Here is an 18048-nt window from a genome sequence, read left to right on the forward strand (position 1 = left end):
TTCGGCTGTCAGGAATAGCTAGCTAGCTGCGGTTCGCTCCCCCAGGCCCAGTCACACAGACCACTGCAGCCAACACAGCAGACATGTCCAGCAACAGCTGATAATGTTCGTACCGCTGTTATTCCGTCAATAAATTCTCAGTAATGTTAAGTTTTAACCAGAATCGAGACACATCTGGGTCGTGATGTAACATTACAGAATATTCTTGGTTTGTGAAACTTAAAATCACTTTGGAAGAAATAAAATATACAACAGTGGTATGAATTGAAACATTGCCTTATTATTATCATTAGGCTATTTATAGTAATAATAATTTATAGTAGAATTATAGTATAAATATACTTTATTAATAGTATATAAATATAGTATAGTAAATATTAACACATGATTACAACTTTTTTTCATTTAACAACTATGCGTGGACCGAGCGGTCGAGATAAACGTCCAGAGCAATCTGATATTGACAAATCTGATATTGACAAATTGATGAATGAATTGATGAAAATGACAAATTGAATTGAATTGAATTGGCACTATATATAAATAAAATTTAACTGAACTGAAAGGGAGTGTCACTGTGGATCTATTTTGTTTTACCCCATTTGTGCCCAAGGGCCCACTATGTCTTAAATGATCCATGCATTTGTCATTATTTGTCATGCACCGCCTATGAATCACAGAGGAGAAGCAGTGCCAAGACACCCCCCCCACCCTTTTTTTTTGGACAAATAGAAATCGCCATTTTGTATCACGTGACCTAACACGGAAGTACATTCTGCCGCTGCAACAACTTTTCATTCGGAGTCCTTGTGTGTGGTTGCGCCTCACAAGCACTAGAAGATCGAGACTCATTATTTCTGACTATTTACTCGACTGAATCCAACAGTGAACATGACCCAGGCTGAAAAAGAGCAGGACAACGGGAAGGAGAAAGAAAAAGAACGAGACAAGGAGAAAGAGAAGGAGCAACAACGCGGGGTAAAGAGACCCATCGCCCCTCCGGCCATCCCAGAGCCTCTTCAGGAGGTGAGAAGGAAAGCCGAGACTTTCAATTATATAATGCTCATATTTCTGTAATGTACCAAACATCCTTATCTGAAGCTCTGTATTCAGCATATTTAGCTTTCAGGCATCAACCAGACCAGTTGGGCTGGCAGGAGCATGGCATTAATATCCAAGTGGAAGGGGGACACATTAGAAATACCTTTTTTAAAAGCTTAAATGTTGCCAACTTTAAAACTCTCTCCCGCACTTGATAAACTCTTGTGGAGATAGATTAGGTAGAAGGCACACATGTCCACACACTGTTGTGTTTTCTGAGCTCGGTGTGGAAGAAGTAAACTGGCCTGCACAGACTCCCTTCAGGCAGGGCTGGGCAATAAAACAAAAATGATAATTATCACAATATAATTTTCCTCAATAACAATATAACAAATGCTCAATAAATGTTTGATTTAATTAATTTGATTCAGAAACGAATTAGCACTTTTGTTAAGGAAACAGGACTGTGCTTAATTTTACTCAAGAGCAAAAATCAGCCTTTAAACTTGAACTAAATAATGATTTGATTTGATTTTGAATGATATGAAAGTTGTTATCGTGATAACATTTTTGACCGCATTGTCTAGCCCTACCTCAACGTCAACACACATCCCTGAAAACTTGTGGAAAGCCTTTCCAGAAGAGTGGAGTCTGCTCACTCACTCATCGCTTGCCCCGTGTCCAGGGTTGCTGAGAGTGTAGGCTTCTGTTGCAAAATATTAATCCACATTAGGGCTGAACAGTTCATTGAAATCTTATCAAAATCGCAATATGGCCTACTTTAATTTTCAAATAGTAGGAGTATTTGTTAAAGGCAAATTTTGTCTAGATACCATTTTAAAATAAATAAATCGTATTCTACAGACTTAAGAAACATCTGTGTTTTGTACAGATCCTTGTAAAAAAGTTTTTTTCAATGAAAATGAGAATAATTATGTAAAAATGATTCCCTCCAATATCATATCACGTAATTGCAATATCAGTCATAATAATTGCAATTAGACATTTTTTTCAAAATCATTCAGCCCCAATGGCCATGGTTTTGTTATGAGATGTAAGTAAGCACGTATAGGTGTAATGCTCAGGTGTCCACATACTTTTGAGTGGTGTGGTGTATTCCTCATTGTACATGAAATGGTTGTGGTAATCCTGATCATTTCAAATATCCCTCTTTTACAGCAAATACAAAGCAATTTTGTAGTTGTCATCCACCCTGGTTCAAGGACACTCCGCATTGGCCGAGCAACAGACACTCTACCGCTGACAATCCCACATGTGATAGCACGCAGACACAAGCAGAGTGGACAGCCAAGATATGAAGACGCCTGGCTGTTGAGAGACGGTCTAAATGTATGTCACTCATGACCATATACACCCACAATATAGTCTTCTGTGTCACCACTGTACTCAAATTAAGTTGCCCTCATTGCTTCTTTTGATCCTTCAGAAACCAGAGAGTAACGAGCAGAGGCAGAATGGGCTTAAAATGGTCGACCAAGCCATCTGGTCCAAGAAAATGTCAAACGGAGTGCGGAGGACACCCGTGTCCGCTGAACAGGTTTGTCTTATGAAATCGAGAAACAAGAAGAGAGAGGACTGTTGCATATGTAATACTGCAGTTTTCACAGACAGCAGCAATGTGCGAAATATGAGAAATGTGAGAAAATGACTTTGTAACCAGTCATTGCACATTAAAACTTTACAGGAGGTAGGGGTTGCCTAAAATTTTCACAACTGTTGATTTGCTTTAAGTGACTTAATATGACAAAAATTACTAAAACACTTTGGGCTGCATGGCTTGTATGAAAGCTGCTAGAGTGAATAAAGGGCTGATTGGTTGATTTAAAGTGCAATGAATGCTTCTAGTGATTTACTCGTGTCTACTTCTGGATGCTTTCATGTGTGGAAATGTATAGAATAATGTGTGTGTGTGTGTGTGTGTGTGTGTGTGTGTGTGTTATAAGGCCAGAGCTTATAACTGTCAGATCCGTCCGGCAGTACTAGACAGCAGTTCCCGGGTGAAGTGGACCAACACGGCCCTCCATCCTCCACATCTGGTGGGAGAGGAGGTCAGTGCATTTGTCCGATAACTCCTATAAAATAAGAGAACTGTTTGCATCTTTTTACTCCTTTTAGTGTTTTCTCCATTTTTTCTTTATCTTGCTTTGTCGCTCTCTTCCCCCTCCCACCCTTCCATCATGCAGGCTCTTCATGTGAATCCATCTGACTGTTACAACATCCACTGGCCTATAGTCAGAGGGCAACTCAATCTGCACGCCGGTCCCGGAGGCTCACTGACTGCCGTCCTGGCTGACCTCGAGACGATCTGGAGTCATATCATCCAAAAGCAACTGGATATCCCCCTCAAAGACTTAAAGGTAGGACCAACCTCTTCACATGTCTTGTAACTGTCACTTCCCACTATGGGGGAAATTTGAACAACATGTTGAGACTAGAAAATAATAAATGTGAAAAATCACTGAAAGAAGACTGATGAAGAAAGACTTATAATAATAGCATTATTAAATTGCATTATTTAGCACTGTAGGTTTAAAGTTTATTCAATGCGATCAATTAAAAGGCACGAAAATAAGGAATGTTACAGTGTTAATTTAAAAAAGTACAAGATTAATGCATGCAAAAAAACCTATTCTACCTAATCTATTGGAAGGAGCATTTAAAGTAATTTAATGGGCAAAGATGAATCAGCAGCACTCTGGCAGCTCTACATTTTAAGAGTCCTTAAAAACACACTGAAGAGTTCATTAAAGAGAGTTGAATAAGAACAAAACAGTACAGGAGTAAGTGGTACTCAGTAAACCTTATAAACTAGATCAAACTACGCTGAGAGTGGAAGTTCTTTCCTTCTCACCTTAATGCTTTGCTTTTGTGACTGGTTGCCAGTATTACAGATGCATCCTATTGGTCCCCGACATCTACAACAGGCAGCACATCAAAGAAGTAGTCAACATGCTACTGCTTAATATGGGCTTCTCAGGTATTACACACATAAACATATATGTGTTACTGCACACAACAAAAACACAAGAGATATACACTGTTATATTCTTCCATAGCCTGTTAACGGTAGGCTAAGGAACACATCCAGTCTTTCTTGCGATAACCTTACCTAACCTGTGTGTGTGTGTGTGTGTGTGTGTGTGTGTCTGTAGCAATCATTGTGCACCAGGAGTCCGTGTGTGCTACATTTGGCAGTGGCATGAGCAGTGCTTGTGTCGTGGATGTAGGAGATCAGAAGACCAGTCTTTGCTGTGTAGAGGATGGCGTGTCCCACCGGAACTCCAGGTGTGTTTGAAAACCACTTTCATGCTTAATTATGTCTATGAAAAAAATTAATATTCACCCAGGTTATAATTGCAGATATAATGTATCGATTTCACACATGAAACCCAGAACAATGACATACAGGAGATAGACTTTCTGGTGAAGTCCTGTTAACGTCTTGTATTTAGTGTGACATATTGCGATTTTGATAATATTTTGATTAACTGTTCAGCCTTATTCCCTTTCAATATATTTGCAATCCCCATCCATAGGAAGAATTAGTGTGTTGTTCCAGTCCAGTCGTAATTAACAGTTTAGGGAAACACCCTGCAGATACTACAGAAAGAGAGAGAGAGAGATATGAAAATAAACAAATTCCCATGTGACCTTTCAGGGACTCCCTAGTAATATTACATTGTGTGTTCTGTTTGTTGGACTTTACAGGCTGTGTTTAGCATATGGTGGCTCAGACGTGACCCGCACTTTCTTCTGGCTCCTGCAGAGGGCAGCCTTTCCCTATAGAGACTGTCAGCTGTCCAGCAGACTGGACTGTCAGCTCCTGCAGCATCTGAAAGAGACCTTCTGCCATCTAGACCAGGTGTGTGTTGGACTGGGGGTGGTGTCTTTGTGTTAAGAGGGGCTATGGGGGAACTGTAACTTGTACGTTGATCAGTTTAATCAGTTGATCAGCTCCTTTATTTCTGTTTAGATCACCATATTTGTTCACAAGAACGGACAGGGAAATCTGCAGTTGTTCAGATTAATGCCAAAATGTCTATACTCCACTTATTCTTAACAGGACATATCAGGGCTACAAGATCATGAATTCCAGACACGTTTCCCAGAAGCCCCAGCTCTTCTCTACCAGGTTCGACTAGGGGATGAGAAATTGCAGGTACTGAGTTCAAATAGTGATGGAAAACTATTTTAAGATTGGTGCTGAAAGAATAATGCTGAAATACCTTTTGCATTATTCTTTCTCCAGCTTGTGTACTGGAATTACTCTCCGCTATTATTCTATTTGTATCTTTCCCCCTTGCGTTTTCTGGCTCATATGTGTGTATGCATATGTTAGGCACCCATGGGTCTTTTCTACCCGACGACTTTTGGCATCGTAGGTCAGAAGATGACGTCACTTCAGTACCGTTCCCAAGGCGACTCAGAGGATCCTCATGATGAACACTACCTGCTGGCCACACAGAGCAAACAGGACCAGGTAGCACACACTCACAAAGAGAAATGCACACATGCACACTCTTCAGATAGAAGCACCGTGGTTCTTGTCATTTTTTTGATTAGTCTCCCCTTTTCTTGATCAGTCCTCCAAATCTGCTGAGAACCGGAAGGCTATCTCCAGAACAGGTGGAGGTTTGGATGGTGAGATGAGCGGTCAGGGAGGGATCGGGGAGCTCTCTGACCTGCCCAGGGGCTGTGGGAGTGGAGGAAGTGGAGGAGGGACGAAGGGGGAGATAGAATTTGGGCCTGCCCAGGGGGAGTGCATGATGGGGGCAGGAGAGGTGGAAGAACCCCTGTCTGCTCACCTCTCCAGGAAGACTGCTATCATGAGCCAGTTTGAGAGCAAAGCACTGGGCCTGGATAAGGCCATCCTGCATAGCATCGACTGCTGTGGTAAGAAAGGACCAAGTAGAGATAGGAAGCAGGGGGGACATACAGTTAACTAAGTGCTTTAAAGAGGTCATATTATGCTCATTTTCAGGTTCAAAATCTTATTTAGGGGTTGTACCAGTTTAACATTTCGTTTCACTATGGAGTGATGCATCTCACCTCTACAAGATCTTTGTTGGGAGTTGAGTTTCTAGTTAAGGACCACTAGCCATTCAGAAGCAGAGAAGGGCGGGTCGTGAGAAGCCGGTAAACACAGCTTTGGTTCAGCAGAATATCCCCTTACCAGTTTAACGCCATTACTGGAGCAAGCGTTTCAGAGAGTTATTATTCTGTAACAAAAGTATCTTTCATCCATAAAGTTTTAACTGAGCTCTGTCTCTACATCACAGTAACAACTTTATATCCACTGACTGCCTGGAGGGTAGCTAGTGCCTGGAAGGGAGAGGAGAGGTGTGCTGCAGCTCACTGTTTTTCCACCTGTGTTTTTGAAGGCGAGTCTGACTAGCCGCTTGGCGAGCATTATGACACGCATCTTGCTGTGATGTCACAGGGATGAAAGGAAAATGGCTGGACTACAAACAAGCTGTTTTCAGGCAGTTCAGAGCAGGGTTTTCTGTGGGAGATGGGAACTCCCTTTGGGCTGGACTTTGGGCTTTTTCACTTTGCAAACCTGTTACATGCACAAAAAAGTATATAACTCAATAAAAGAGAAGGTAAAAGCCATAAAGCATAATATGACCGCTTTAAAAAAGCGCAATAACAAATGAAGTATTCAAAGGAATTGTCAGATATTGGGTCACAAAATGGTACGGTGGTCCTGAAAGTTCAATGCACTGAAACTTAAGAGAAAAGACTTTAAAAAAAATGCTGCAAATAGAGAAAACACAACCACATAAAAGCACCGCAAGAAGCATAGAAAACAAACAAAATCCATTTCAAAGGGAAACTAAAAAGTGATGAACATAACTGGGACTTGCAACTTGCAATTCCCAGACTACCATACTATTTATTAAATATATATATATATATATGAATATAATATGCCAGAAAAAAATATTTAGTATGTCCAAATACACAGGATGTCAAATGCTGTATGCCAAAATACTAGGATGTCCTACTTCATCGGATGCAAGCCACAAGCTTTTCTGGCTGTTCTGACCCACTATTCTCTGCACAGCCTAAGTATGAGCAAGGGGGTCAAAGCTGAAGGCCCAATGTTATGATGAAGCAGAATGTCCCAATTGTTTACATGTTTTCTGAAGTAGCAGTGCACTGAGCTGTCAGGGCCATTGTAATAGTGAGGAATTATGTAAATGAAAAGTACTATGTAAAATCTTTTATATGGTATCATTTCATTTTATTTGCAAGGAAGTAAAAACAAAAGGATGTGGAGGAGGACAGATGTGTTATGGTGCTCAGGATGTCCGGTTTTAGCTCCCTTCGTTTTTTTTTTGTTGACAGGATCAGATGAAACCAAACGCAAGATGTACAGCTCCATCCTGGTAGTGGGAGGAGGCCTCATGTTTCATGGTGCCCAGGAGTTTCTCCTTCACCGCATCATCAACAAGATGCCGCCATCATTCAGACGGCTGGTAGACAACGTGGAAGTTATCACACGGCCAAAGGTAACCTAGGAGATGTTGTATATAGTCATAGAATAGGATACAGATCTGCAATGCAGGTAGTAGCATGGCGTTCACTGGCATTCATTTTTTAATATTTCTATGTATGTCAAAGGTTGGGGGAGGCACATACTGCATATACACAGCACTCCTCTAATGCACTGTATATTGATGTGCATGTAATCTAGGACATGGACCCTCGGTTGATATCGTGGAAGGGGGGGGCAGTCCTGGCATGTCTGGACACCACTCAGGAGATGTGGATCCACCAGAGGGAGTGGCAGCGCTTCGGCGTCCGAATGCTTCGCGAGAGAGCTGCCTTTGTTTGGTGAAGGAGCCAAACTGATTTCACTTGAAACGAACACCGTGGTGTCTACACAGGAGGTGTATCATGAGCATGTGAGCAGAACAGCAGCAGCTTCAGTGCTCCACCTGTGTCTACACAGGACATGTCAAGCACAATATTGTGTAGGTCAGCTGCCTGTCCGCACTGTAGTTGGGAAAAATTAAGAAAAGTAAAGTTTTGCTCCAAAATTAAACAAGCAGAAAGATTTAGCAGATGCAAATGATACATCTCTCAGTCACGATCATATTCATACAATAGATAAAGCAATGTTATGGAAAGAAAAATAAGGGTACCATCTATGTGTGGGGAAGTATACTGAAAGTATTACTTTGATACTTATTGCATTGCTAACACCATATTGAAAATTGTCACCAAACAATCCACAATGAAGTCTTGTTTCTTGTATCATGAGATTCTGTAACCTTTTAATAGACAAAGGGGGTTTACTTGTTAATATTCTGTAAATAATGCTGCTATTCTCCAATGTTTATGAAAGTCTGGATCACTGTAAATAAACCAGTCACACTTCTACTAACACAATGGTTGTATTTTATTGGAATATACAAAATCCATCTTTCTTTAAATTCTAAACATATTGCATTTAAACACAAGGTTGCCCCCAGTATGATTATTCACATTATTATTTTATTTTTATTATGAAACAAAATCATCCACCTCTTAGATTGAATATTTTTACATTATCAATATTGAGTTAAAAGTATGCCACATCATTTTTGTCAGTATTGGCCAGCTCTAAATAGAGGCAAGTTGTATCATTGCAAAGTCTGACAGGAATGGAACAAGACAAGTAGTGAGTAGTAGTAACACATTTTAACAGCACAATTTTTTATTCAGACCAAAAGATACAAACAAAAACTAATTTCATTCCCTGGAGGGATGATCATAACAGAGATGTCAGTGACACACATCTCTAGGAGACTGGTGTGGAAGGGAAGGGCAGAAGCAGGAAAAGGAGGAAGTGATGCAGAGAGCTGCTGTATCAGCCATTCTGGCCCCTATGTGTAGGTATTCCCAGAAAGGCGTCAAGAAACTGCTTGTGGCAGCGGCAGCCGATGAAGAGGGGCATCATGGCACCGTGGCGTCACCATGTTCCTTTAGGTTCTCAGCAAACGGACACTGTGCCACGCCCCACGCCTACACTGGATGTGTAGGCGTTTACCTAGAAAGAGGTGGGGGTTATACATTGGAGGATTATTGCTGACCTCACATCATGTCCAAATAGTTTTTGGGCAATTAAAAAAAGTTCTTAGATTTAACCCCTAATCTCCCTTTGTGATACAGGCTCCAGGATAGAAGTTACGACATATTAATGAGGGATTTATCCTGACATTAATATTCCTCACCTTCCTCATCCTCCTCCACCCATTGGTGGAGCGTTGGGTCCAGCACCGTGGGATATTCTTCCCATCCGTCTTCTGCCACCAGGGGGACCTGGAGGACTGCAAAAGCAAGTGAGATAGACGATTTAAAATGAAACTTGCCAACATATTTGATAAGATATTTGAAACTGGAGTGCAAGGGATGGCCAACATAAATGAGAAACACTCCTGCACTTAAGATAATATTTAAACTCCGCAGCTCTCAGGTCAGGACTTTCCTTGGATTATGAACCATTTTAAAGTCTGCTAGTAACCAGTGGTTCTCATGTGTGGGACCAAAAACTGACTAAACTATTTAGTTTTACAGGATCCCCCCTTTCAAATAAAACCCTCAGGTAGTTTACACATGACATTTAGTCCCCAGTGTGTGTGACAGTAGAAAGATGACTGTGCGCAAGGGACCTACCCTCTGCCATCAGTGAAGCGTGACGAAGCAGAGTTTCCATCCTTTGCCATGTCAGGGTTAATCATTGTCTTAAAACTGGTAAAGGACAAAGAAGATCAGGTTGGACAGCAGTGGTATGTAGGGATGCAAAAACGTGCCTAGTTTTCTCAATGGTTTGACAAAATACCTGCACAACAAATCCCATTTGTGTCAGCGCCCAAATCATTAGCTTAGCATGCAAGTGCCTTACATAAAGATGGTAGCATGCTAAACAGTACGTTATACCTGCTAAACATCAGCATATTAGCACTGTCATTGTGAGCATGTTAGGATGCTGACATTAACGTTTAGCTCAAAGCACTGGTGTTTGTAAGATCAACCTCCCAGAGCCTCCAGCATGACTGGAAACTCTCTCACTGTTCCACCACTTTCCACTTGTACTTTTACTAGCCACAGGTTAGCACTGTTGAAGACAAGAAATCCAACATCATGTGGCTCCTCTCATCAATCAGGGAAGACAGCTGACTTACAGCACCTTTTGTAATCAGAAAAATAACATGATGTGTGTGACTGATCGACTTACAACAGGCCGATAAACTCAACCGCCCCCCAGAACAGATCAATCAGTAAGGACAGTCGCCATGGTGACTGGCTCCTGCTGTCCAGGACCTGACCTGGGAGACACAGAGAGAGACGGATGAGACAGCAGGGACCAGGACATGGAAGACTGGAGCTCCTTCACATTTAGTACACAGACTAACACAGCGAGTAACAACACAGCAGACCCCGTTTCCCCAAAACATCTTAAAGCTCTTGATGAGCATGAACATAAGTTAGCACACTCAATAAAGTAAGGAAATTAATACTGCAGTTCAATCCTGAGCAATGCAGGAAACCGTCTCTACAGAAGACTCGCTTGATTAATTCAGCAGCTCTTTTCCGACCGCTACGCAGATCCAGCCAGGCGAAACTTGCTAACAAGCTGGTTAGCTACGTTATAGCTCCTATGTTTTTACACATTCCTGTTAAGTTGATGCGTTTTAACTACCAATGTTGGACAGATAAAACTACATCTACAAGAAAGCTACATATTCGTTCTGAAAATGAGAAAACGGTGGAAGACACAAACCACTCACCGTTGGACACGTACACCATCTTTCAGAAACACTTCTTCTTCTTCTTCTTCTTTAGGGTTTAATGGCGGTTGGCAAACCAGTTTAACGGTGCATTACCGCCACAAGCTGGACTGGAGTGTGGAACGAGAGATTAGGCAGGAAATAAATGAAATAAACAAAACCAAAACCAAAAAAAAAAAAAAAAAAACAACAACAACAAAAAAAAAAACCCAAACAAAAATAAACATAAATTAAATTCTTTTTCCTAACTCAGTTTCTTTAAGAAACTTAATTATATGACAATATATCTGGCCTGCTGTTTTCCCCAAGAGACCCGCCAATGAGATATCATGATGTTTTGCCTTCCGTAATGACTGAAAGAGGCGTTCCCTATTGATAGTGTATCTCCTACACTGAAGGAGAACATGTTCAACCGTTTCTAGTTGGTTACAATATATACATTTCCCAGTTGGGTGCTTACCTATTTTATATAATGAAAGGTTGAGACCTGTATGTCCTATTCTCAGACGAGTGATTATATTTTCTTCCCTACGTTTCCAGCCCACCATCCTTCCGGCACCAACCTGTCTCTGTACATTATATAGGTGCCTTCCAGTTTCACTGTTGTCCCAGTGCTCCTGCCAAACTGACTGTGCATAGGTCCTGATAAATGTCTTAGCTTCATCTTTAGTTAAAGGGGTTTTTAGGTCTACATGTTTGATTTTGAGTGTTCCTTTGGCCAGAATATCCACCTGCTCATTTCCCTCCACACCAACATGAGCAGGAACCCAAAGGAAGCATGTGGATAAGCCCTTTAGCTCCATCCTGTACAATATAAGGAATATGTCATTGAGGATTTTGGATCTAAATGATGATTTGCCAGATTTAATACTCATTAGAGCAGACAAGCTATCAGATGCAATGACAGTATTATTTGTTTCCCTCTCTTCTATCCACTGCAGGGCCAGTAATATTGCAGTCAACTCTGTGGTATACACTGAGACATGATCTGATATTCTTTTCTTGATATATGACTCACTTGCTGGGAAAAAGACTGCTGCACCTGCACGCCCTGTATCAGGATCTTTGGAGCCATCTGTGAATATAAACATGGAGTCTGAAAAATGTAAATCAAAGTAATTCTGTACTATACTGCATGCTGGAAGTTTCTTTGACATATCCTTCAACTCCTGCTGTATGTTTAGATCTACAATTGGTGTTGGGAATAACCAGGGAGGAATGGAAGACTGTGACACTGTAGGGCTGTAGTCTAATTGTCGTAATCCTATGACTTCTGCCTTTGCATCACCAATCCACCCAAAACTTGTGAAATTTGTCTCATTGTGTTCCCAGCAATCTATTAAGAGACTCTTGGCAGGATGAGAGTCACATTGCCCCTGGAGATTAACCCAGTATGCCAACATTAACTTTACTCGCCTGATTCTTAACGGCATTTCTCCCATTTCCACCTGCATTTTCAGAAACACTGCTCACTGCTGTGTTTACGATTGGGGATGCACTTCCGGGTCCGTTGTTGGGTCATACGCTTCTTCTTCTTCTTCTTGGGATGATGATGAATTTGCGGCGGGCTAGGCGCTGCAAATGCGTATTACTGACCTCCACAGGTCATTAGTAGAGTTTCATTGACTGATTTCAATAATTGATCTGTAATTTCTGACAGCTCTGCTTGAATGAGGCACTGATGCATTTTCCATCTGGGTGTTTACCAACCACTGTCATTCCATCTTTCACTTCAGTGATCTTGTCTCAGCATAGTTATTTCCACATTGCTCCACCTGCCAATTTTTGCATTTGACACAGGTTTCAGTGATGACTTGTTCTCCTGTACTGCATCAGTGTTCTCCCAGCTTAGATTCTTGATTGAACCCAGTCAGAATTTCTACTTTTAAATCTGGTCCCACTTTTCAGTGCCATTAGAGCTGAAGTAGAATCTGAGGATACTTCCCTGGTTTAACTTTCTCCACCCACTCAAGTGCCCGCAGGACTGCCTAAAACTCGTCGTGAAGACTGACACATGATTTGATATCTGCTTTCCATCTGCCTGTCAACTTACCTAAGATATCCATGACCTCTCAAATTTATCCAGTAGTTGACCCTCAGCTGTTTTCTGAGTCTGAGTGCCTTGGGCCTGGATTACATCTAATCAGTGTGCAAATTATACAATGACAATCATAGGGGGGGGGGTCAACTTTTTTCCAGGTCATAAAGGAAACCCAGTACAGCACAGGCTTGTGCTTCTGTAGTAAAGTAAAGTAAAATCTTACAAAGCTTTCAATATTCTTTCATATTTAACTAATGTCTGCAGTCTGTAGATGATGAGTTATTGGGTGCCCCATACCACACAACAACTTTTGTAGTCAGTGATCACCAACTATTCTAGAGCAAAACTGCCAGCAAGTCAGACCCATACCCAAATAATAGCAGGACATCATTTTCGCTCAAACACAGACCCACTTAATGCCATAGCTATACATATAGTCCCCTCCAAAAATATTGGAACGGTAAGGCAAATTCCTTTGTTTTTGTTGTTCTCTGAAGACATTTGGGTTTAAGATCAAAAGATGAGTATGAGACAAGAGTTCAGAATTTCAGCATCTAGATGTGTTAAACAACTCAGGACATACCACCCTTTGTTTGAACCCACCCATTTTTCAAGTGAGCAAAACTATTGGAACATGTGACTGACAGATGTTTCTTGTTGCCCAGGTGTTGCCTTATAGGTTGATTTTCCAAACATAGGCTGCTTCCAGCCCTCCTTGCTGACCTTTTACAGAGACAGAGAAGTGGGCAGGGGCTAGACTGGTTCAGCTACATATGCTGTTTGAAAGATGACAAAGGAAGAAAATAAAGGAACAGGTCAAAATAGTTCCATTACAGTCATTTCAGATTTTCTTGCTGGTTTGTGTTGCTGACCTGGGTGCCATGCTTGTTAGTATAGTTACTTAATGAATCACAAGGACAGTCTTATCTTTACATGATACCTCTGCTGAGCAAGGTGAGATTCTGTTCGACAGAGACATCATTCTCCAGGGGTGCAGACTTCCTGCAGACCATTGCTATGGTGCTTGATTGAAGTTGTTAATCAACCAGTAGGTGGTGCTGAGTCACAGCCATTTGGCCTCAACCACCTTGTAGTCGCCATAAATGTTTAATCTGTTATGAAATCCAGAATCAATTTATTACCAAGCAGGTTTCCACATACACTGCTGTTGAATTGTAGTATGTTATACTGAGAGGTGTTTCTAATATATGTTCTACCCTCATTGATATAAATGGGATGGATAAAGTATAAGAACCATCTTTAGGACTACAACCACACCAATGACCCCCACACAGTACATGGCATACCAATTTACAGAACATCTATTATGTTGCATTTTGATAAAGTTAATAGACCTATGTGGCTTGAAAACCATCACTTCTGGAGCTACAAAGACTCGTGTGGGATTTTTAAACAGGTGAAAGGTTGTTTGCGTTGAACCTGCCGCAGGACTGCAATTAGTTGAAATCATGTTTAAATGATTTATTGAATGTTCATATACATTCTGGAGTAATTCCCTGACTCCCAAAGTCTCAAACAAGACTAAGCCGGTCTTTTTAGTATTCAGGCTTTGAAAGAGAGATGCTTCTTGCAAAGACCCAAGATCAAGTACATTGTGCTTGGCAACACTAACCACTCATTTATCATGTGTTTGCCATTGTGGCTTCATGTCCTTGCTTATAACTGCAAGTTGTGCAAACAAAGAAAATCATCACTGCAGCTTTACTTGGACTCCCCACCTGCCAGGGTTATCACTCTCAACCCTTTTTAGACAGTACCAGCGCAGAGTATATATTTTTTACCTTAAAAAAAATACAGACTTTTCTACTTTTCTATGTATTGTTTTAATATGCAGTACAAACATTACGCTTTGTGTCCCACTCCCATTCCTGCCATCAGCTATGCACAAGCAGATGCTACAAATTTAGTATACAAAAGCAAAAGGTAGCATGGTAGGGATGTGATGATTCAGATTTAATACCTTATGGTGGGGTCATCAATGATCACTCCATACATTTGCAACAAAAATTAAATAATACTGGTTAATGTCCCGAACGTGTCACTTTCTTGTATAATTTAACATTTTATAAAAGTAGAAGAAAGTGTTTTATCTGCACCATCCCATAGGTTGCTTGAGGGACATATTGAAAGTTTGGCTTTTAAGTTTAGGTAGAGCCAAAGTGAAGCTGAGATGGGATGAGCAAAAAGCAACCACTGCAGTTAAGCAGGATAGCCTGAAAAACCTGTCTAAACACCAAAATCACAACCAAGACATGTCAGAAGACACACACATCAACTCCTGAGAACCGAACATCTTGTGGAATAAAAAAAATAACTTCATATTTAACAAATAAAACTGGGGAGTTTGACAGTGACTTCAATAAAGTATGACTTTTTGAGACAGTAGAGGAACTATATTTTACAGGATTGAAGTTGCTGCTTGGTTTCACACCTTATCAAAAAGGCTTTACAGTACAACACTATCAGATACGATGGAAACAGCAGATATTATCTCTGCATGGCATTGGTCTACATGTTAGGAACAAACCAGTCATTATCCGTATAGAGTTTTTATTTTTTTGAACAATATAATAAACATCCCCAGTATGGAAATTTTTTAGGCCAATTCTCAACAGTCTACATTGACGTTTTGTTTGCTTGTAAATCAGGAAAAATGAAGAATCTTGGGAAAAGCCTGAATATTGCACCACGATGCATTCATGCAAAATAAATAATAAAATCTAAAAACTGAAACATTATTACAGATCCATGGGCAGTTAGTGACATTCTGTTGTTTTCCCTTAATATGAGCAATGTGGATGTTGGAAGGCTGAAATACAACACATCAGACGACGTTAGTCCTTTTCACTTGTCTGGGATCCAGGTCCTGTGCTCTCTTCACCAGGCTTGTGTGTGCTGTACTCTTCTACACTGACTTTAGGTTTAGGTTGTATCCTCTCTTCCGATGTTTCTGTGTTGTATTCTTCGACATTGGCCTGGGGTCCAGATATTGTTTTGTCTTCGGTAGGTTTTTGTGTGCCATTTGTTTTCATCTCAGGTCTTGTGCTCTCTTCAACAGGCTTTTGTGTGTCACACTCTTTGCCAGGTTCAGGTTTAGTGTTCTTTCCATCTAGCTTGTGTGCGTCAGCCTTGGTCTCTGCTTTCCGAGTGGCTGCTCCCCTAAAAATACCGGCTTTGTGAAGCTCGCGCCGAATAGTTTTTACTGAGACGGCATGAGATAGGTGTCCATTCAATTCTGTGGTTATTTTTAAGGCTGTAAACTCAGGGTGTTCATCAACTATCCTGAGAAGTGTCTGTCTGTCCTTTTCGGTGAGCTTTGACTTGCGCCCGCTGTTTTTCTTTGCTGATGCTGTCCGTCCATGTTTCACGTATACCGTCATGACCCTGGAGACTGTTCCTCTGGCTACATTAAACAGCTGTGCCGTTTTTGTGACAGATGCACCTGATAGTCGCGCAGCAACTATTTGGCATCTTTCAAACTCTGTTAAGTCACTCATATTGCCTTGAACACTGTCTCTTTTGGTGCCTGCAATCCCAAATGACTTAGGTGTCCCAAAGTCCTCTTTCAAATGGTGTTTGCATTATTCTGTACACTGGTGAATGGAGATCCAGGGAAGGGAAAGAGCCACTGCTGCGAAGCTGTTGAGGTGCACTGTGTGATCGTTGGTCTATAAACGGATGAAAAAAAGAGATAACAATTTTTTTTTAACTTCATTTTAAAACAAGCAAGGCAAATGTGTATGCTAAGGTAGCTGTTCTGTATTAATCTGAATAATCAAAAAAATAAATAAAACACGGCTCACACAACCACCCTGTGGGAGCTGACGTTACCTAGATGCAGGTGATTACCGGTGCAGGAGCTGCAAGAAATACACGGGAGACTTTACAGTACAGATCAAAAACCCAGCAGCAGCTAACGCACATTTAAAGACGTTCATTAGCTTTAGTTAGTTTTCTGTGGACAGTCAAAGGTGTTCAATCAACTCGATCGTAACGTTAATGAGGCTAGCCAGGAGGCAAGCTACTACATTAGCTTCCATCAACAAAATACATATTCACAACATATTGTTTCCATTTTAATAGAATTTAAGGACAAAGCAAACACATTACCGTGTGCACCGATTATGGCGTGCTGTACTTAATCTACAATTGCATACGGTAAGGTTAGCCCAGAGCTGTTTTCGCGTTTCACCCACAGCTGTAAACACCACCGGAGAGAACTCGTACATCCGATCGGAGCATTTCAGAATAAAAGCACCCTGCAAAGCATTCTGTAACTAAACACGCTTTTACATTAAAAGCGTACTTTGCATGAAACGAAAATGATCGAGCAGTTAACAGCAGTGCAATATTATATTTTCAATGCTGCCCGTAGCACAAGCTGCAATAAGCATTTTGATGGTACAGGGGAAGGTTAGACGATATAAATTCTACATTACATTTACTTGGCAAGAAATTGCAAGAAATTTAAAAATTACTATTCTGAGGTAACCGAATTTGGGCTGGAACAAATTATAAATGATCAATTAATCTCCAACGGGTAACTCATGAATTATAAATAAACTGATTTGCAACCACAATTTGATTTGTAGCCAATTTGTTCTTCATCTGCTGCTGCTTGTGATGGTCAGGACACAAAGTCAAGGTCAAGATCTTATGACAAAAAGAGTGTATTTCTCAGGGGGGTCAAAGTGGATGTGACTACCAACTGGTAGTCAGAACAGTGATCCAACCATAGAAGAACAATCCAACACAGTAAAAGGATGGAAGACAGAGTCTGTCAGGAGACCATAAATGTATTTTCCCTTATTGAAACCATTGCAGAGTATAGATGTATAGTTAATAACGCTCCATAAATTCAGCACATTTTTGTTTATTTGAATGAACAGGTCCACTTCAACACCTTTACTTCTCTAAGTTCTTTCTATCTCTTTTCAGGGGTTTTGTCTTTATTCTTTCCCAACTAAACAAAAAGTCTCATCATTTAGAAATCCATAAACAAATACCGGTACATGTACCTTAGTGGATTGCAACCATCAGGCGAATGTCAGTGTAAAACACTGCTTAATGATAGCAGGTGAAAACTCTTCTTTCATCTTAGCTGACAGAATAGGCTCATATTCCCTGCCCATTCCGAAGCCTTCC

General features: G+C 40.8%; 2 protein-coding genes and 1 long non-coding RNA gene across 3 annotated transcripts; 1 reads left to right on the plus strand and 2 right to left on the minus strand.

Annotated features, from left to right (window-relative positions):
• The first annotated feature begins 891 nt into the window (after nucleotides 1–891).
• actr8 (actin related protein 8) lies at nucleotides 892–8460 on the plus strand. Its single transcript, XM_038723205.1, has 13 exons — nucleotides 892–1026; nucleotides 2221–2391; nucleotides 2489–2599; nucleotides 3006–3110; nucleotides 3246–3419; nucleotides 3946–4039; nucleotides 4215–4347; nucleotides 4771–4924; nucleotides 5126–5221; nucleotides 5402–5542; nucleotides 5646–5955; nucleotides 7414–7577; nucleotides 7763–8460. The coding sequence occupies exons 1-13, from the start codon at nucleotides 892–894 to the stop codon at nucleotides 7904–7906; spliced, it is 1932 nt and encodes a 643-aa protein (XP_038579133.1). The 3' UTR covers nucleotides 7907–8460.
• An 820-nt stretch (nucleotides 8461–9280) lies between these two features.
• selenok (selenoprotein K) lies at nucleotides 9281–10951 on the minus strand. The gene is made up of 4 exons (XM_038723206.1): nucleotides 10842–10951; nucleotides 10289–10379; nucleotides 9727–9801; nucleotides 9281–9380 (listed from the first exon to the last, which is right to left on the minus strand). The coding sequence occupies exons 1-4, from the start codon at nucleotides 10858–10860 to the stop codon at nucleotides 9281–9283; spliced, it is 285 nt and encodes a 94-aa protein (XP_038579134.1). The 5' UTR covers nucleotides 10861–10951.
• A 3884-nt stretch (nucleotides 10952–14835) lies between these two features.
• LOC119906116 lies at nucleotides 14836–17150 on the minus strand. Its single transcript, XR_005444931.1, has 3 exons — nucleotides 17014–17150; nucleotides 16735–16763; nucleotides 14836–16571 (listed from the first exon to the last, which is right to left on the minus strand). It is a non-coding gene; the product is annotated as an uncharacterized LOC119906116 (long non-coding RNA).
• Nucleotides 17151–18048: the final 898 nt, after the last annotated feature.

This window comes from Micropterus salmoides, unplaced genomic scaffold (genome assembly GCF_014851395.1).
Source record: "Micropterus salmoides isolate LMB-PRFRI ecotype aquatic unplaced genomic scaffold, ASM1485139v1 Ms_hic_scaffold_16, whole genome shotgun sequence".
NCBI lineage: Eukaryota > Metazoa > Chordata > Actinopteri > Centrarchiformes > Centrarchidae > Micropterus > Micropterus salmoides.

Bases quoted from the DNA above. Each gene is read 5' to 3' on its own strand.
- actr8 (XM_038723205.1), top strand. From the start codon at position 892: ATGACCCAGGCTGAAAAAGAGCAGGACAACGGGAAGGAGAAAGAAAAA. The intron at 2,600-3,005 runs GTTTGTCTTATG...GTGTGTTATAAG, and splicing joins CACCCGTGTCCGCTGAACAG to GCCAGAGCTTATAACTGTCA. The intron at 5,543-5,645 runs GTAGCACACACT...TTTCTTGATCAG, and splicing joins CACAGAGCAAACAGGACCAG to TCCTCCAAATCTGCTGAGAA.